At 39.4% G+C, this 21,148-nt stretch overlaps 1 protein-coding gene and 1 pseudogene across 6 annotated transcripts in view; one reads left to right on the top strand and one right to left on the bottom strand.

Moving 5' to 3' along the window:
* GPBP1L1 (GC-rich promoter binding protein 1 like 1) overlaps window positions 1–21,148 on the top strand; it is a 73,740-nt gene that overhangs the window by 20,235 nt on the left and 32,357 nt on the right. For 5 of the 6 annotated variants that reach the window (XM_075555599.1, XM_075555602.1, XM_075555581.1 and 2 more), the window contains exons 2-6: window positions 4,199–4,860; window positions 9,785–9,895; window positions 10,591–10,705; window positions 12,774–12,903; window positions 13,598–13,887. In XM_075555599.1, the coding sequence (XP_075411714.1) occupies window positions 10,646–10,705; window positions 12,774–12,903; window positions 13,598–13,887 (480 nt within the window). In that variant the 5' untranslated portion in view covers window positions 4,199–4,860; window positions 9,785–9,895; window positions 10,591–10,645. The remainder of the gene's footprint in view (window positions 1–4,198; window positions 4,861–9,784; window positions 9,896–10,590; window positions 10,706–12,773; window positions 12,904–13,597; window positions 13,888–21,148) is intronic. The other variant, XM_075555589.1, reaches the window with a different exon arrangement.
* LOC142435055 (ragulator complex protein LAMTOR5 pseudogene) lies at window positions 15,764–16,026 on the bottom strand (annotated as a pseudogene).

Genomic DNA, 21,148 nt, shown 5'->3' with positions numbered 1-21,148 from the left:
GTGAACATACATGGCAGAGTAGAACTACATTCTGGAGGCTTTTCAGGGCCTTGTTTTCCAGAAGTAGATCCCCCAGGCATTTCTTCATGGAGAGTACTAGAGGCTAGTTCTTGAGGGTTGAGGTAAACGGTTTATTGGTTGACAGACTGAGAAACTTAAATTATGTTTTGTGATTGGTGGGAAGCCAGAAATTTTCTGGAGTAAGATATAATGCTATAATTTGATCTTGGCTTTAGGAAGAGAGGTTGAAAAAGACCGCCTTAACAGAGAAGATAAACTGTTCATAATTGCCATACTTTGTTAAAAACATTACCCACATTTCGGTATGTTTCCTTTTATTTTATATCTTTTAATGTCGGCCCAAGGCAGATTATTTCTCGTTCAGGTTTTATTATTCCCTTTCACTAAACATGCATTCATCCCCTTTCCCACCACACACTCAGCACATGTGTGTACATGCCACACTACTGTATAAACTATAAACCAAAACTCAGACTCACTACCATCTAATTGATTCTGACTCTCAGTGACCCTATAGGACAGGAAGGTATAACAGCCCTGTGGGTTTCTGAGATAGTAACTCTTTACAGAAGTAGAAAGCCTCCTGTAGAGTGACTAGTGGATTTAAACTGCTGACCTGTGATTAGCAGCCCAATTGATATACCACCTTGGCACCACCGCCCCTCCCCTCAGGGCTATGCTTATAAACTGTACCTAGGAATATATTGTAGGTAGTGGATATGTGGTCCTAATGGATTTATACTAGCTTCACACCAGTACTGTAAAGCATTTGTTGCTTAAAACAATCTACAATTAATGATTACATTAAGATCTTACTATGGAAATTTTGAATTAGGTATATTAAAGATTTTAAAAGTGTGTAAGTGGATATTAGAAAACTAGAAATGTGCTTTGTGAGAGTTAGAAAAGTGAACCTACTTAAAATTAAGATAGTTTCCTGCATGTCTAATAGTTTTTTTGTAGCCTAACAGACAATTTATCTTCCTTCCTTGAGCCTCAGGTTTTCTCTCTGTAATTTCAGCCAGAATTAAGGCAAAAATTTTGTACAGGTGGTCTCAAATTACTTAAAAACCAACCCATGCTTCTCAAGCTCATAACTGCCATCGAGTTCATTGTGACTCTAGCAACCTTATAGGACCAGGATAGAACTACCCTAGTGGATTTCAGAGACTAACTTTTTATAGGAGTAGAACGTTGTGTCTTTGTCCCACAGAGTGGCTGGTGGTTTTGAACTGCTGATGTTGCATTAGCAGCCCAACATGTAACCACTGTGCCCCAGGGCTCCTCACACACACCTCCACTAGAAATTTAAGGTACATTCAATGGATTTTAACAATAAATGGATGCTGTTTTGCAATGTGATTCAAAAAATTATTACTGTATTATGTTAAAGATTCTCAGTGTATCTGGGAATGTTTGCTTAATGTTTGTTATGCATAGAATGTGTATGCAGAAAATGCTTAATGTGTATTATGCACTATATTCTAAGACAAATATTTGCCTAATTGGATACAAACTACTTAAGTTCTGAGGCATAATGCACAAAATTTATTGAAAGACAGAATTATAAACAGATTAGTACAATAGAGACTGCCTATATATAGTAATTAATTAGGTATTTTTCATAGGGAAACTTGATTTAATTGATACTTTTCCAGCAGAACTTACTGGGACAATATCATATCACTGGGAGTTGCAGTATTCAAAAAAAACTCACTGCCATTGGGTGTAGACCTATATAAAAACAACTCTGAATGAGACAGTATTCTGTTAGTTTTTATACTCCTATCAGCATCTATCTAGCTCTCAAGCTAGAAATTAGAGTATGAGTCTGTTTCTCTCTTACCTGGCACATCCCATCAGTTATCAAACCCTATCCATTTTTCCTCTTCCTAAATATGTTGTCAATTGACTTTTAGTTTTAATCCATAATGAACACCCATGAAAGCAAGTCAAGAAATTAAACGATGTATTGCATTGGACAAATAATTGTCTGTAATGTTTTGCTCATAGTATTTTTTAATCAATTGTTTATTTTCCTGTCTTCATTACTGTGTTCTTTCTTTGTGTTTTTTCTCTCAGCCAGTTTTTTAAAAAATTGTATTTTTAAAATCTTTGCCAATTTTTTTTCTTTTCTCCTTTCTGCTTTTTGTTTGTTTGGTTTTGTTTTTCAGGTTTGATCTGTTGCGCATTTCTCATCTTCTTGAAAAGAATGCTTAGTTAGGTCCATTTGTCTCTATGCTTATCTTCAGGAGAAAAAAAGGTTTCTAAAGCTTGCTTTCTCTTGAATACTACTTAATTATTTTGAAACTTTTATCAGTGCCTCTTTTCCTCCATGACAAATCTAGTTTCCTTTTTTATCCTTAATACTTACACTTTTAAAAAACCATCTTGAATATGTAACCAACATCTTCCCAACTTACGACTGCCTCTGTACCATTTCTAGGTTGCTTCAACCTCATTGCCTCAAGTCTGGCGTGGTCTCTGGCACCCTGCACTCAGCTGTTGCTACCACCACACTTTCCTTATCCACCTCCCTGCTCTGTTGTCTTTGCAGCACCTCCACTGTTTTCATAGACTTCTACTTTGTTTTACCTACCTTTCGACAGAATTTGTTTAGGAAGAGGGCCGAGGGGCAGGTGGGAGTTGCAAGTGAAAGTCATTTTCTATTCAAATAATGTCAGAAATCAAAGAATGCTTATTCTTTGAAACCAAATAGACTTCATTTATGATATGTCAGTTTTTATGACTTTTATATGTGTGCTCAAAATATATCATCTCGATGATATATTTCAACTTTAAAATACATTATTCAAGTCTCTTACTTTATTATTTGCTTTCCCCTTAATTCTCTACTAAGTATTACAAGTACTGAAAAAGGATACCCCTTGTGTGAATAGGCTCATACCCAACACTCAATTTAAGAAATACTGTATTACAGATATAATTGAAGGCTCTGGGACCTCTTGATGTTTTCTATCCTTTTATTTCCTCATACAGGTATTTACTGTCCTGACTTTGATGTTTCTCATTTCTGTGAACTTAAAATAATAGAGCAAAGATGCCAAGTGCATTTATGAGACACGGTTTCTAAACTGCATGCTTATCTTTGTAGACCAGAATTGCCAGCAAAAGCAACAGCTCATATTAAAAACAACAACAACAACAGCTTTCTAGCCCCTAGAAAAATGTTGGGAATCTGCCACGTAATTTTTTTGTGCCTGTTCTCAGTTTATTAAGTCAATCTTAAGGGACTTCTCTGCAGTATAATCCCGAGTGTGGTCGGGGTTACCGCTTCTGACAGTTAACACTTACCCTGAGCCACACTCGGGATTACCGCCAGGGAGGCTAAACGTTTACTTCTCATAATTGATGTCTAAGTTTCAAGAATATGTATCCTGTAAATGTATGAGAAATATTGTGACAGATTTTTTTTGTGCAGGGACCCAACTGTAGATTGTACTCAGCAGTTACACAACTAAGTAGTTAATACTACAACATGTGGTAATAAGGAAACAGTAGTCAGTGTGGCGTTTTGGTCACTTATGGCAAGTTATTCCATCTGTGAAAAAATTCTAAAAGATCCGTTAGTTTGTATTTCTGATTGAATTACTTTTCTTTGGACAAATGATTATGTAAGAAGGTAAAACCAGTCATCAGACTTTTCAAAAGTCCTTAAAAAGAACTATATGAAGTTATATTATTTCTGTCAGCGCTAACACAATTAATATCTAAATAGTATTAGACACTCAAAACAGTGACCTTAAGCCTGGAACCAAACCCATCCCTGGGTTAAACTTTCATATAAACAATAGGTAGCCTAAAGTTAATTACCACATTAGAATGGACTCCTTAGTAGAATCAACTATATGAGACCAGAAGGGCAGCATTTGCCTAAAAACAAACTTCGGGAGGTGGAAAGAAAGAAGGAATGGAAATGGAGCGCAGGGCAGAAGTGGGAAGAGTGTTGTTACCTTGAAGGGATTGCAACCAGTGTCACAAAACAAAATACTTATGAATTATTGAATGGGAAATTTGTGTAAATTGAACATCAAGATTTTGACTCTCAGGATCTTGGTTTGATTGGTTATTTAACTGTCCTATTTTAACAACTACATATGACAGTGATTCCTTTTTCTTTTGATAACTATGTGCTATTTTGTTTTTTCACTTACAGAGCGACAATTCCTGTGACCTTTTAAGTAATTGAGTAATGATGGAAATGGATCAAAAATAGTAAATGACCTCTGCTGAAGCTACAGAAGATTCATCATAGCACTTCCTGTAGCTCAATTCACTCTTCAAAAGGAAGCAGAAAAAGTGAAATACAGAAAACTGAAAAGAAAGAATCCTCACTTTGGAACTGTCTTCCTTGACTACTCCTTACCTCAGTCTTGCTACCTGTTTTAATTTTATTCTGAATTTATAAATAGCGAAGACCAAAGAAACAAGCTTTATGCCAAGATACTTGCCTTGAGAGCTGCTATTCTGTGGAGGGAAAAGTATATCAATGTTCCTGTCTCGTTTTTTTTCAACATGATTTCTTAATCTTTAGATTTTAAAGAATAAGTCAAAATATGAATATCTAACTGCACACTATTTTTAGCAGCTGTGTGAGAAAGAATGCGATGTGTATTTTAAGGGCTTTGTCATTTGGATGTTTTGCCACTGGAGTTGTCTGCTCAGAAGATCTTCATTGCGCTTTAAAAGTATATTTGAGGACATCTTCTTCCCCATAAGCCCATCTTACAGTCTATCTGTGATCCTGTTATTAACTGTTTGCACTCACTGCGATAGTCTATTTAACCTCCCTGGTGGTAATCCTGAGTGTGGCTCTGGGTAAGTGTTAACAGTCAGCAGCGGTAACCCCGACCACACTCGGGATTACACTGCAGAGAAGTCCCTTACCTGCTCCCAGGTCCAGCTGTGTCCTCCTGTGATCTCAGAGCCATCTGACTTACTTGTTCCGTTCCCTTCCATTCTCTGAGTACAGTGTTACTGCATAGGGGCAGAAATGGGCGGGAAATTCAAAACCAAGTCTAAAAGAGACAGACACACACACAAACAGTGATACAGTGTAACCTGTGAGGATTACATTGTATCAAAGCAAATCACCTCAGATTTGTCCCTAGATAAGTTTCCAGTACCCTGCCTGCCCTTTTACTGTCATTTGGAAAAATTTATACCAGGGAATTTTTTGTCCATGGTATCAAAAAGTGTCACTTTAGCACAAAAGGAGTTTTAGACCAGATAAATGACAGTGACAGTGACTTAGAAATACAGAATTTAGCGATAGCAGTTCATGGGGAAATTCGTCATCTGACACTGATTAGATAAGTGATGACAGTGACGATTCCGCACCTGAGCTCAGCGATGTGCGAACTTGGTGCTCTGTTGTGTGCGGTATGGATCAGGCAGCTCCCCCAAGATTCCCGTTTACTGGAGCACCTGGTATGAAAGTAGACGTTGACCACAACAATCCTTTGGTGTACCTACAGTTATTTCTGACCGATTAGGTCATTGAAAAAATTGTTACAGAGACAAACCGGTACAAAGAGCAAAAATCCGCTACTCTGCTTCATAAGTTTTCAAGAAGCAGAAAGTGGACACCAGAGACCAAAGATGACATTTGGAAATTTCTGGGCCTAATAATACTTCAGGGAGTGGTGGGGAAACCCCATGTGGAAATGGTATTAGACCATCAATAAATTACTTGCAACTCCATTTTTTGGCACCGTGATGTCAGAATATAGATTTTCCCTGATTATGAAATTTTTTCACTTCACAAACAATGAGAAATTTGATGAACCTACTCATCCTGCACCAAAACTAAAGAAAATTTGGGAAGTATCTTAAATGATTGTAAAGAATTTCCAGTAGACCTATGTGCCACAAGGAATCATCAGCAGAGATGAAAGTCTAATGGCCTATAAGGGACGGCTCAGCTGGATACACTACATTGCATCAAAGAGAGCACGATTTGGCATAAAATGCTATATGCTCTGTGAATCATCAACTGGCTACATTTGGAATTCGGTCATATACACTGGAAAAGGCATAACATTCAATGTAAAGTACAATGAGTATGGAATGGCAACATCTTCTGTTCTGACATTCATTGAGCATTTACTTATCAGAGTTATTGTGTTATAGCTGACAACTTTTATATATCCCTGAACTTTATGAGTTTCTTATAAAAAAACCAATGCCTATGGAACTGTCAGGCTTAATCGGCGTGACATGCCAGCAATGTTTGGCAAGATGAAGCTAAAAACTGGAGAAATGGTTACCTGGCAGAAGGGCAAGATGATGGCCCTGCGATGGCGTGACAAGAAGGATGTGTGCCTAATGAGCACAGTTGATAATCCGTCAGCTGCTATGGTGCGCACGAAAGGTGGGAAAGAAGTCCTGAAGCCACAAGTAGTGCTAGACTACAATCAAACCATGGGAGGTGTCGGCAGAGCCGACCAGGCACCTATATTCTACCCAACAAAAATACCACTAGAAGACCTGCAGGTGTCTTCTCCAGCAGTGCTTGTGGACGCCTGCATTTTGCACAGAGCAAAGAGTGACAGGCCTTTGGTTCATTCTGACTTCATTTGGAAAGTTGCTGAATGGATCTTTGTGAACCACCAAACACCATCAATGGCTGTGAATAGACCTGGAGGTCAAGCTGTTGATGTTGTCAACCCAGAACACCTGATTGGTCGTCACTTCATGGATTCTATCCCACCAACCGAAAAAAAGTCAGCACCTACAGGATGTGTGTGGTTGGTTGCTGAAAGTGAGATGGCGATGGAAAGAGAATACGAAAGGAAACCAGGTTCCATTGTCCTGATTGTGATGTTGGACTGTGGACAGTCCCATGTTTCAAAATTTTTCACACCCAGGATTTTCATTGAATGCACCCTTGATGTTGCACCCTTTTGGAAAATTGCAGTGCTTTTGATTAGATTACATTATTGAAAAAAATACATTATTTTTATATTTATTGTATTATAATTTATGATTTTGTGTGTTAACGTCCCTGACAGTAATCCCATGTGTGGTTCAGGGTAAATGTTAGCTGTCAGAAGCGAAAACCCCAAGCCACACTTGGGATTACACTACAGAGAAGTCCCTTCCTTGTTCCGCAATCCAGCGGTGTCCTCTGCTGTGATAGCAAAATGATCTGATCTGACTTCCTAGTTCATTCCATTTTTCCTGCATGCCATCTCACTGCATGCGGCCGGAAGTGGCATGAAATTCAAAACTGCAGTTCTAAAAGGGGCATACACACACACAGTGATACAGTGTAACCTGTGAGGATTACATTGATTCAAAGCAAATCACCTTAGATTTGTTCCTAGATCTGTCTCCAGTGCCCTGCCTGCCATTTTACTGTCATTTAGAAAAAATTTTGCCTGGAAATATTTTGTCCATGGTATCAAAAAGTGTCACTTTAGCACAAAAGTAGTTTTAGACCAGATAAATAGCAGTGACAGTGACTTAGAATTAATCGCAGAATTGAGCGATAGCGGTTCATGGGGAAATTCGTCATCTGACACTGATCAGATAAGTGATGACAGTGACGATTCCGCACCTGTGCTCACCTATGCACAAACTTGGTGCTCTATTGTGTGCGGTATGGATCAGGCAGCTCCCCCAAGATTCCCGTTTACTGGAGCACCTGGTATGAAAGTAGACGTTGACCACAACAACTCTTTGGTGTACCTACAATTATTTCTGACCGATTAGGTCATTGAAAAAATTGTTACAGAGACAAACCGGTACAAAGAGCAAAAATCTGCTACTCTGCTTCATAAGTTTTCAAGAAGCAGAAAGTGGACACCAGAGTCCAAAGATGACATTTGGAAATTTCTGGGCCTAATAATACTTCAGGGAGTGGTGGGGAAACCCCATGTGGAAATGGTATTAGACCATCAATAAATTACTTACAACTCATTTTTTGGCACCGTGATGTCAGAATATAGATTTTCCCTGATTGTGAAATTTTTTCACTTCACAAACAATGAGAAATTTGATGAACCTACTCATCCTGCACCAAAACTAAAGAAAATTTGGGAAGTATCTTAAATGATTGTAAAGAATTTCCAGTAGACCTATGTGCCACAAGGAATCAGCAGAGATGAAAGTCTAATGGCCTATAAGGGACGGCTCAGCTGGATACATTCATTGCATCAAAGAGAGCACGATTTGGCATAAAATGCTATATGCTCTGTGAATCATCAACTGGCTACATTTGGAATTCGGTCATATACACTGGAAAAGGCATAACATTCAATGTAAAGTACAATGAGTATGGAATGGCAACATCTTCTGTTCTGACATTCATTGAGCATTTACTTATCAGAGTTATTGTGTTATAGCTGACAACTTTTATATATCCCTGAACTTTATGAGTTTCTTATAAAAAAACCAATGCCTATGGAACTGTCAGGCTTAATCGGCGTGACATGCCAGCAATGTTTGGCAAGATGTAGCTAAAAACTGGAGAAATGGTTACCTGGCAGAAGGGCAAGATGATGGCCCTGCGATGGCGTGACAAGAAGGGTGTGTGCCTAATGAGCACAGTTGATAATCCGTCAGCTGCTATGGTGCGCACGAAAGGTGGGAAAGAAGTCCTGAAGCCACAAGTAGTGCTAGACTACAATCAAACCATGGGAGGTGTCGGCAGAGCCGACCAGGCACCTACATTCTACCCAACAGTGTGGAAACAGCAAAGGAAATACCACTAGAAGACCTGCAGGTGTCTTCTCCAGCAGTGCTTGTGGACGCCTGCATTTGCACAGAGCAAAGAGTGACAGGCCCTTGGTTCATTCTGACTTCATTTGGAAAGTTGCTGAATGGATCTTTGTGAACCACCAAACACCATCAATGGCTGTGAATAGACCTGGAGGTCAAGCTGTTGACGTTGTCAACCAAGAACACCTGATTGGTCGTCACTTCATGGATTCTATCCCACCAATCGAAAAAAAGTCAGCACCTACAGGATGTGTGTGGTTGGTTGCTGAAAGTGAGATGGCGATGGAAAGAGAATACGAAAGGAAACCAGGTTCCATTGTCCTGATTGTGATGTTGGACTTTGTGCACTCCCATATTTCAAAATTTTTCACACCCAGGATTTTCATTGAATGCACCCTTGATGTTGCACCCTTTTAAAAAAATTGCAGTGTTTTTTATTACATTGTTGAAAAATTATATTTTTATAGTTATTATAATTTATGATTTTTATTGAAGTTTATCATACCTGGCATGTCTGCTAGAGAGATTAAAATGAGTAATTTCTTAAGAATTAAAGGTCTACAATATAAAGCAAATTTTATGGTAAACAATGTACTGCTTTGGGTACAAAATTACTCACATAATTGGACCCCCAGCGAGGTTATAGTTTATCATATCTGGAATGTCTGCTAGAGAGATTAAAATGAGTAATTTCTTAAGAATTACAGGCCTACAATATAAAACAACAAATTTTATCCAAAACCACGTACTGCTTTGGGTACCTAATAACTGACATAATTAGACTGCCAAGGAGTAAGCGGCCACAAAGTGCCTTAAGGAAGTTGAATGAGGTGAACATAAACATAGCTCTTTCCCCTTGCCCCTTTTTTAAATGTAACAAATACTATTTTATGTTCCCCTGCCCCTTCCTCCTCCCTGTCCCCCTTATGAAAAAGTGTTGGGAACTACTAGGTAGTTTGAGATGAACGATTGAGGGGACTGAGAATCAGAGCCTAGCTTCTTTGTGCTTCATCACAAGGCGTGCTGCTGGCCAAGCTACTTATGCAGCCTTTTACCAAGAGAACCTCGTGAGAGATCCCGCTGGCAGACTCAAGTTCTGGAAACAGGACCGCAGAGGTTACACTCTGGGGTAAATATTCTCCATATGTTTGTCTTTCCAAGAGAACTCTGTGTGTGTGTGCATTATGGGAAATAGCTGTTGGTTTCCTAATGTGTTTAGTTTTGAAGAATAACTGGAGTGGTTTCAAATCTTCCTTTTTTAGGATATCAGTAGAATAGCTTAGGTGCCAAAGGATCTGTTGGGAAAACTGATGCTCTTTGAGGAAATTACATGAACTAAATAGAAAAGTTCTTCAGAGATTGCATAATTCTCTAGGAATACCACTTCTGTGGTTTTTGCTAGAAGTTACCTGAGCACCTGAAACAGATTAATTTCTTTCCCTGAGACTGATAATTAAGTAAATGTCTATTCTTAGGTTCTTCTGATGGTACTCAAGAACATTAACTTTCACCCTTCCAGAACCATGTCACATTTTCCTGTGTATGTTTTTCATAATTGTATATTCGTGAACTAGTACTTTTTTTTATAAATTGACTCAGTTATGGAGCCTAGTACATAGGCTAGAGAGGTTCAGAGGACAATTCTTTCAATAAACCAGGAATCAGGATAAGTTGACTGCTCAGAGGATGTTTTACACCTCTTTAAAATTATATATTTGGCTTATTATCTTGATGAGCTCACTTGTCTTTCTAGTTATGGACCATTTTATGACTAGCCCATTCAGTTCTTACCAGCATAAATGATTGTAGCTTTTTTGTTCTCAGATCCTGGCCATGAGGTTGGATGCCTCATTTTGCTGAAAAGAGACACTGGACCTAAATGGCGCAGCATGACTTTGTTCCTGCTTGGCTAAATTTCTCAACACCACAGTCAGCTAAGGTACTATTGTCCATTCTTGTAGAATACACCAGTTCTGTTCATCCCCAACCAATCTTTGCTGTCTTTTTGTATATTGCCTGAATGCTGAAAAAAGTTTTTCTTAAAAAAAGATTTTCATAGATGCGTAGCCTCCCTTTTTACAGGGTAATAAAATGCAGTCCACATTAGTGCGTATCTCATTGCTGCCAGTATCTCAGTTAGATGCTACGCTTTTATCATTACATGGCACACTTAAAACTTCCTGTGTTAGCTACAACATGCTTTGGAGATAAAACGTAGCCTCCAACCACGTGTAAGGAGCCTTGGTGACCCAGTGGTTAAGCACTCAGTGCTAACTGATAGGTTGGTGTGTGAAAACTCTCAAGGCGCCACAGGAGAAAGAGGCAGCATTTTTTTTTTTAATGTACAGCCTTAGAAATGTTATTGGGCAGTTCTGTTCTTTAGTTACTGTGAATAGGAATTAACTCAAAGACAGAAAGGTTGTTTAGATCCAATTGTTAAGTAACAAAGGTCAGACAAAGGTGAGAAGAAAATAAATTGCCTTTTAGAAAATGCACTTATGCTCTGAGCGCACGTTCTAGATGAGGAGCAGGCAGAAGTAGAAGTGATTGTTCAAGTATTGCATGAATCTCATATTAAATCCTCTAAATTATATTTTAGAGGAAGTTATGTATTTATGAGGAGCCCTGGTTGTATAGTGGGTTATGAGTCAGGGTGCTAACCATACAGTCAACAGTTTGAAACCACCAGTTGATAGAAATTGTTGAGTCCTCAACTATTTGGTAAAAGGTTGGTTTGTGGAAGGATACGATAGTGGATAAGATATGGTAGGAACATGATACTGATAATACAGAACTGCCTTGAGTTGGAATCGACCCAGCAAAAACTAATAGCAACAATGTATTTATTGCTTTCAGGAGAAAATAATCTGTGTTAAAGTTAAGATGAACAAAACAACCAGTTCAAGTTAGATAAAAGCAGAGCCCCTGAGTTATTTACTAAGAAAAGAAGTCTCTGTAAATAACAAACTTTGTTCACCAGTTGATTTTCACTCATAGTGATCCTGTGGGGCCAGAGTAGAACACCAAAAGATTGCCAGGGCTATCGATTTTAATGGAAGCAGAGTGGCTGATGGGTTAAAACCACCAACCTTTTGGCTAGCAGCTTAGCCCTGTGTGCCACCAGGGTTGCTGCGTTTAGAAGCTCCACTACTCACTGCTATCTAGTCGATTATAACTCATAGCAACCCTATTGGATGGCCTAGAGGAATTAGATTTCCAGTAAAATTACAGTAAGTAAAGTGATGTTTCCATTAAACATACAAAGCAATGGGACAGAATTAAAAAATTATTCTATACATATAGTAACTGTTGATTTTTGACAAAAGTTCGAGAGTAATTTAATGAGGTTAGGTTAGTCTTTTAACAAATAATAGTAGGATAGCTACATCTCTCTCTCTCTAGTGGAAAAAGAAAACTTTAACTCTTCATATGTCTAGAAATTAACTTGGAATTGATCATAAACTAAAAAGTTTGTTTACTAATGGCCTGCCATCAAGTTTTTACAATATTATTTTCTCCTAGAAAGCTCTCTAGTGATTCTGTGGTTAAGTATTTGACTAACCGGAAAGGCAGGCACTCACTGTGTGGGTAATTTTAGCATTCTGCTGCAGTGGAACCGCTTTAGGGCACTCTGTTTTGTCTTGCTGGGTTGTTAGGTGTTGGAATCAACTTAACCCTACAGGCGTGGTTTTTCTTTTACAAGAGTAGTGTTTTAAAATGTGTGATTGGGGGAGGGAGACTTATTCTTTATGATATTAACAAGTTTGGCAATTCCCCCCTTTTTTGTGTAATTGTCTTGGCTACCTTTCCCCCCTTTGTGGAATAAAGGAAGTGAGTTAATGATTGAATACGTAAAGTAGAACTTAGAGGTTTACTCTTGAGGGTCATATACGTGTACGCGGAATTTCTGCCATCATTGTTTTCCAAAAGCCTGATAAGTGACCTGTTAAGAGATTGAAATAAATGAATCCTTACATAACTGTTTGCCTTTTTATGCTTTGTCTTAGTCACCTGCAAATACCTTTGAAAAACTCGGAGAGCACCTATCCCGAGGGGAAGGTAGATTGGGAGTGAGCCGTCGTAGACATAATTCTTCCGATGGCTTTTTCAACAATGGATCCCTTCGAACTACAGGAGGTTAGCCATGTCCAAATTTCATGACTACATTTCAGCTCGTTAGGGTTTGTTGACAGTTGCCATTGACTCAGCTCCAACTCATGGTGACCCCATGTGTAACTGAATGAAACATTGTCTCCTCTTGTGTTTCGTCCTCATTGGTATACTTGGATCCATTGTTGTGGTCACTGTGTATTTTGAAGGCCTCGTAATCTAAGGGATGAATCTTCCATAACTATATCTGAGAGTATTCTTTATCTATAGGATTTTCTTTCATTGGTTAATTTCTGGAAGTAGTTTACCAGGCCATTCCCATTCTTAATCTGAAATCTTTCTAAATTAGGTGACCCTGCTGGTATTTGAAGTATAGGCAACAGAGCTTCCAGCATCATTAGCAACTTGCTAGTCAAACTGACAGGTGATGGACCCTAGAGTACATACCTATAATTTTGCAAAAAGCTCTTTTGTGAACATGATTTTCAAATATTCTTATGTTACTACTCACTTATTTTGGCTTGCTAACTATAACATGTTCTCGTTAAACTTTTAGCTGAACATTTATAGAAATTACCTTAAAATGAAAATAATGTACGTATTTAGTCTTTTATTGAAAAGATTTCCTGAAAGGTTTTAGACAGTACTATAAACTGCACTCAGTTTATGAATTACCAGGAAGTAAACAATCTAATGTGTTAACTTTTCTTTACTCTTGTAGATTCCTGGCACCAGCCATCCCTGTTCCATCATGATTCTGTGGACTCTGGGGTCTCTAAGGGAGGCACATACACTGGAACCACAGGGAACATATCTGGTTGGCATGGCTCTTCCCGGGGTCATGATGGAATGAGCCAGCGTAGTGGGGGTGGCACAGGAACCCATCGCCACTGGAATGGCAGCTTCCACTCCCGGAAAGGCTCTGCCTTTCAAGAAAAACCACCTACAGAGATTAGGGAGGAAAAGAAAGAAGACAAGACAGAAAAGTTGCAGTTTGAAGAAGACGACTTTGTAAGTATAATGCTTTTGGCTGTGTAATTAGAACTCTTATTATTCATGAGAAAATTTTAACAATTACAGAAAAAGATGCCTTAGTGTTGATGTTCGTTTTTAGAGAGGAGATGGCTAGTATGAAAATGTCGGTCAAAATTCCTACGTAATTTGTAGTGCACCTCAGTACGATTTCATCTTTATGCCTCTACAATGAAAAACCATTGATTCCCTTACGTTCGATAAGGTTTAATATTCAAATATGATTATGTAAAACTATCATCTCTAATATGTAAAATGACTGCATTAAGGTGGGGATTTTTTTTATCGTTTTATTAGGGGCTGCATTAAGTTAAAAACACGCAATTTGGGAGTATTTTAGTTGTGACTAAATTGTGTTGAATTATATTCCTTTTGGGCTCTTAACCAAATGTTGAATTATTTTAAAAATACCTTTTAAATGCAGCACTATATTGCTCATCGGCATAAATTAATTATGAGCTCTATTGTCAGTTCTGTGACTTTCACAATGGGAAATGAATTGACAAAGGGAAGACAGATATTAAAGTATTGTCTTAGTTCCTCTGCTCAGTGATTTTAACTGAGTTTTGCGTCATTTTAAGCCTAAACATGATTGCATTTATATTGTGATCCCCTTTTTTAACACTTTAATGGCACACAAGAATGTGGAGAAAAACTCTCCTGTGTACACATTGACTAGTCTTGTCGTCTTAACATTGACATTTTGCCAAATGTGCTCTAGATTATTCTGATTCAAAAGAGGCAATTTATTCTGTGTATTTATTTTGGTGTAAGCCTTCCTAATCATATTTTTTTCCCTCTGGAGATTACCATCTTGATTTCAATAACTTTATCATTCTTATGTATGTTTGATAAACTTTTTCTATATATCCATAGACAATATATAACATACTGCACATTGGTGAACTTTGTGAATAGTATGGATTATACTGTAATTTAATTTTATTTGCTTAAAATTCTTTAACATATACCTCTGTTGGCACATATAGATCTAAATTAGTGGGTCTGAACTAGGGGAAAATTTGCTTCCAGGAGACATTTCGACTGTGTTGAAGAAATGTGATTGTCACAACTAGAAATGATGTATACTACGCTCAGGGCCTGGAGCCAGTGTGGCTTACTATCCCTACAGTGTCCATGATAACCCCGAAAGAATGAAATAGCTGGTCGAAAATGTTCAGTAGGCCAGAGCTGAAAAACCCTGCTCTAGATCACAAGGTCTGCAATAGGAACCACCAAGCTGCCCTGGGGGAGAAAGAGTGGGCTTTCTACTTCCATAGTGAGTGACATTTTGGGGAACTCATGAGAGCAGTTCTACCCTGCTGTTTAGGGTTGCTATGAGTTGGTGATTTATAAAGTTTCCATTTGCTGGTTTCTTTGGAAGTCGATCAGCAGGCTTTTCTTAGTTTAAAAACTCCAGTAAAACTTGTTCAGTATCACAACACGCAAGCCTCCACTGACAGACTCGTGGCTGTGCTTGTGGTACAGAGTCAAATCCAGGTCTCTTGCAAGAATTCAAGCATTCTGATTACTGAACCACCCTGCCACCTTCTAAATCAGTGGTTTTTAATCTTCCTAATTCTGCGACCCTTTCATACAGTTCCTCATGTTGTGGTGACCCCCCAGCCATAAAATTATTTTCATGGCTGCTTCATAACTGTCATTTTGCTACTGTTATGAATCAGGTGACCCCTATGAAAGGGTCCTTCAACCCCCAAAGGGGTTGCAACCCACAGGTTGAGAACCATTGTTCTTCCCTGCCCCCCCCTGCCCCGCCCACCCCCCCCATGGCCTAATTGCTGGAATTTAATAGTTGTAGGAGACACAAATCATGTCAGGGTGGAGTGTTGATCTGTCAAGAGGCCATTTTGTGCACTGTCACTGTGTTTCTGGATCATAATGTTCCCGTTATCTGACTCAACACACCACAGGGATATCAGTGGGGTCAAAGGTTAGCTTAGTTGCTTGCTGGCTAATAACAGATATCACTCCAGCATGCTCATCCGACAGGGTCCCACGGCAGCCCAGACTCAGTCCTTGGGAATCTGTGCACAGGGCGCCAACAATGGATGAATTCTTCATTGTGCCCTCCAGGTGCTGCTCCAAGGTCATCTCCATCCCACCCTCGGACCCTGAGAGCCTGCAGAGGTCGCTTCCTCCTCTACCCCCAGTACCAAGTGCTCAGCAGTCTGAACCATTGTTCTAAATGGTTAGAACATGGAATTTACTGTATATTCTTGAGTACAAGCTGACCAGAATACCAGCCGAGGCACCTAATTTTACCATAGAAACTGTATTAAAAATGTGCTGGGAAAACTTGGCTTATACACGAGTATATATGGTAGTAGTTTGGGGGTGACCATTGAAATGATGCTTGTAAAAGTGAGAAAGTGTTGGTTGGAGATTTAGGGAGTGTGTCGATGAGTAATATGCTAGTCTTTGAAGAAATAGCCAGGTTTAAGGAAGTAGGATTTTCTATGTTTGAGATCACTAGAGATATGGGTACTATAGCAAAGTATGGTAAGAAAGTAGATGGTGCCCAGCCATGAGGAAAAAACTGGGGTCTTAAAAGTTTGTTTACAAACAAGGAATCCTCTAAGTGAGGCGTTAACTGAGTCCACATGGAAGGTAGTACACCAGAAGCCTGTGTGATCAAGGATTGTAAATAATAAAATCCAAGTCTGAAGGAGAAAGTGCTATTAGGGCTTAAATTGAGAACATACTGTTTGCAGGGTCCCTATTTGGATTGAGCCTCCAGTGAACCCGCTCCAACCATAATTGAGGAATGTCAATAGTTTGTTATCAGAGCATTGTAAAATCGATTATGGTAGATATAGTTAGGTTAAGATGTATTAACTTACCATTTTATCTGCTACTTTGATCCATTTTAAGGTAGTTTCAGTTAAAAAAAAAATGATGAGGATATACATGGAGTCTAAACCTCTGGTGACTACCCACTGACTGTAGACCAAAGATGTGGTTAGCATTACTATCATGCTACAACGTTTTGAAAAGTGGATTATTGCAGATGCAGTCAGATTAAAATTTAATACCTTATCATTTAGTTTCCCTTTTGACCCATTTTAGATTTGTCCAACTTGTGATATTTTCTGCTGTTTTTTTTTTTTAGTCATTTTATTAGGGGCTCATACAACTCTTTTTACAATCCGTACATGCATCATTTGTGTGTAGCACATTTGTACACATGTTGCCATCATCATTCTCAAAACACCCACTCTCCACCTGAGCCCCTGCCATCAGCTCCTCGTTTTCTCCTCCCTCCCCGCTCCCCCAAACCCTTGATAATTATAAATAATTATTATTTTATCATATCTTAAACCATCCGACGTCTTACTCACCCAGTTCTCCACTGTCTGTCCTCCAGGGAGGAGGTTACATGTAGACCTTGTCATTTGTTTCCCGTTTCTCCCTCACCCTCCCTCCACCTTCCCGATATCGCCACTCTCACCACTGTTCCTGAAGGGCTCATCTGTCCTAGATTCCCCATATTTCCAGTTCCTGTCCATGCCAGTGTACATCTCCCGGTCCAGCCAGTTATGTAAGGTAGAATTGGGATCATGAAGGGGGGGGCGGGGGTGGGGAGGAAGCATTCAAGAACTAGAGGAAAATTGTATGTTTTCTGCTGTTTTTAATTGAAGTTTTTCCCTTTTACTTTGTTACTGTTGTTAGTTTGGTAATCCTGGATAGCTAGATCTAGAGAGACACTAACTGGATTAATGTTTCCTTTGGGTATGGCAGGGGAGCTTGAGGGAAGATGGAAGCTAATAACAGTGAGTACAAGAAAGAAGAAAATGTTTTAAAATTGATTGTGATGATTGTACAACTCTTAATATGATCGAACTATTATATGATTTGTGAATTATGTGCAAATAAAACTGTTACAACACAAAGTTAAAAAAAGAACTAATTGTTCTTAGATTAAGGGTACAATTAAGTGCAAGCTCAAAATCCATTCATATAACTTTGGTTTTTATATGTCCCTAATCTATTTTAGAGATCTCATTATCATTTTATTGGAGCATAGTGTAAGTCATCCTGATACAGTAATTCTAATTGTAGTAGTATTTATTTAGCCAATGGAATAGAATTTAAAATATTCTTTAGAAAAGGAAAAGAGACATGTATAAGAACTTTTTAAGACTAAAGTACATGGGTTGTTGACTTGTACAGATTAAAATTGTTAGTGACCAGACACTCTTTATGCAAACCAGTGATGTTAGGATAAAACTTTCAATCTGTCAAAAGTCAGAACTATACCTACTGGACTAAGTCATCTAATATAAAAGCAGAGTTATGAAAATAGCAAAACTATGGTAGTCTTGAGTTGCCACTTTTGGGGCACACCCCAAAGTTCAGTGACTTCCAAATCCATAACCTTGAATAGTACTCATCGGCTGCTTCTCACAGGAGATTGTTTTGGTCTTAAGTCTAAAGGAGTATTTCAGTTCCTTTAATCATTTTTAAGAAATTTATTCCATTGTGTGTATGTACCACAGTTTCTTTATTAATTCTTCTGTTGGGCATTTAGGCTGTATCTGGCTTCTTACTGAACTGTGCTGCGATAAAAATGGGAGAACATATATTTGTTGCGTCTCTTACTGTTTTGAGGTAAATACCCAGTAGATGTATTGCTGGAGTCTTGTGGGGTTTTTATTCTCGGTTCTTTCAGGTATTACCAGATTGCTTTCTACAATGGTTATGCATGTTTACAAGCCCACCAACAGCCTATAAGAGTTTCAATCCCTCTGCATTTATTTTATTTTTGGTTTATTAAATCAGACACTATGTTTTTTAATTGAAAAACTTGATATTGTTAGGACAGCAATTCTCTACATTTAGTATCTAGATTCAGAAGAACCCCAATAAAAAACTTAGCATAGAAATCTACACTGCTTGTAAGATTATATTTGCATGCAAAAGACTTAGATATCCAAAGCCATCTTTTTTTAAAAATCATTTTGTTAGGGGCTCATACAACTCATCACAATGAATACATACATCAATTGTGTAAAGCACATTACATTTGTACATTCATTGCCCCCAAAGCCGTCTTGGAGAGAACAAAATTGGTACATTTAATCCACCTGACCTAAACTTACTATAAAGCTACAATAATCAGACACTGTGGTATTGGTATATGAATAGATAGTAGGGCAAAGGAAAGCCCAGAAATAAAACCTGTATTTATCATGTGATTTCTCCCCCCCCACACACACACACACACATGCAGCGGTCCAGAGCAAAATGAAGGAAAAATGTGGTTTTAAGAAATAGTGCTACTGGAAGAACACACCAGCCTGTGTGATCGAGTGGTCCCAAAGGGATCAGTTACCAGGCATCAAAGAACAAAAAATAATATCATTGACTGCACACCTCCATGATAGGATCGCTGAAGACAAATGGGTGCATAAGCAAAAGTGGTGAAGAAAGCTGATGGTGCCCGGCTATCAAAAGAGATAGTGTCTGGGGTCTTAAAGGCTTGAAGGTGAACAAGCGGCCATCTAGCTCAGAAGCAAATAAGCCCACATGGAAGAAGCACACCGGCCAGTGCGATCACGAGGTGCCCAAGGGACCAGGTATAAGGCATCATGCAAAAAAAAAAAAGATATGTGTGTGTATGTATGTGTATATATGTGTATATGTATATATGTATGTGTGTATATGTATATATATATCATATTAAATGAAGGGGGAAGTGCAGAGTGGAGACCCAAGGCCCAAGTGTCGACCAATGGAGATCCCCTCATAGAGGGGTTTAGGAGAGGAGATGGGTTAATTAGGGTGTGAGGTAGTATCGATGAAGAACACAGCTTTCCCCCGGATCCTGGATGCTTCCTCCCCCCAACTACCATCATCCGAATTCTACCTTGCAGGGCTGGATAGGACAGAGGCTGTACACTGGTGCATATGAGGGTTGGAGGTACAGGGAATCCAGGGTGGATGATACCTTCAGGACCAAGGGCGTGAGGGACGATGCTGGGAGAGTGGAGGGTGAGTGGGTTGGAAAGGAGGAACTGATTACAAGGATCCACATGTGACCTCTTCCCTGGGAGAGGGACAGCAGAGAAGGGGGGAAGGGAGACTCCGGATAGGGCAAGATATGACAAAACAACGATGTATAAATTACCAAGGGCATATGAGGGAGGGGGGAATGGGGAGGGAGGGGGGGGAAAAAAGAGGACCTGATGCAAGGGGCTTAAGTGGAGAGCAAATGCCTTGAGAATGATTGGGGCAGGGAATGTATGGATGTGCTTTATACAATTGATGTATGTATATATATGAACTGTGAAAAGAATTGTATGAGCCCCAATAAATTGTTAAAATTAAAAAAGAAAAAAAGAAATAGTGCTACTCTACGATGCTCACCCTCCCGACACAACTGCTGAAGCCAAAGCAGGTGAACAAGTAAATGTGGTGAAGAAAGCTGATGGTGCCCGGCTATCAAAAGAGATAGTGTCTGGGGTCTTAAAGGCTTGAAGATGAGCAAGTGGCCATCTAGCTCAGAAGCAACAAAGCCCACATGGAAGAACACACGTCTGTGTGATCACGAGGTCCTGAAGGGATCAGTTATCAGGCATCAAAAAACAAAAAATCATATCATTGCCTGCACACCTCCATGATTCGATCACTGAAGACAAACGGGTGCATAAGCAAATGTGGTGAAGAAAGCTGATGGTGCCCAGCTATCAAAAGAGATAGTGTCGGATGTGAGGGCGATCTGGCTGCAACATCTGTCACCCCATTGATCGCCAGGGTTGATTCGGCTGATCTGGCTGGCTAGGTGGGTGTCCCCTTCCCCCCTCACCGCTCCATGTGTGTCCCTCCCGAAGATGCGCGCTCGGTTGAAGAGGACGACCTTCCCCGATAAAAGGAAGACTGTCCTTCGGTCAAGGGTATACGAGTAGCTGCGCTCCCCTGCTAGAACCTCCAAACAAGTCTCAAGAGATAGTGTCTGGGGTCTTAAAGGCTTGAAGGTGAACAAGAGGCCATCTAGCTCAGAAGCAACAAAGCCCACATGGAAGAAGCACACCAGCCTGTGTGATCACGAGGTGTCGAAGGGACCAGGTATAAGACATCATGCAATATATATATATATCTCATAGTGAATGAAGGGGGGAGTGCAGAGTGGAGACCCAAAACCCATTTGTCGGCCACTGGAGATCTCATCACAGAGGGATTTAGGAGAGGAGATGGGTCAGTCAGGGTGTGATATAGTACC

Source organism: Tenrec ecaudatus, chromosome 1 (assembly GCF_050624435.1).
Source record: "Tenrec ecaudatus isolate mTenEca1 chromosome 1, mTenEca1.hap1, whole genome shotgun sequence".
In the NCBI taxonomy this organism is placed as follows: Eukaryota; Metazoa; Chordata; class Mammalia; order Afrosoricida; family Tenrecidae; genus Tenrec; species Tenrec ecaudatus.
The sequence above is the reverse complement of the archived record's forward strand: the minus strand, read 5'-3'. Positions and strand labels throughout refer to the sequence as shown.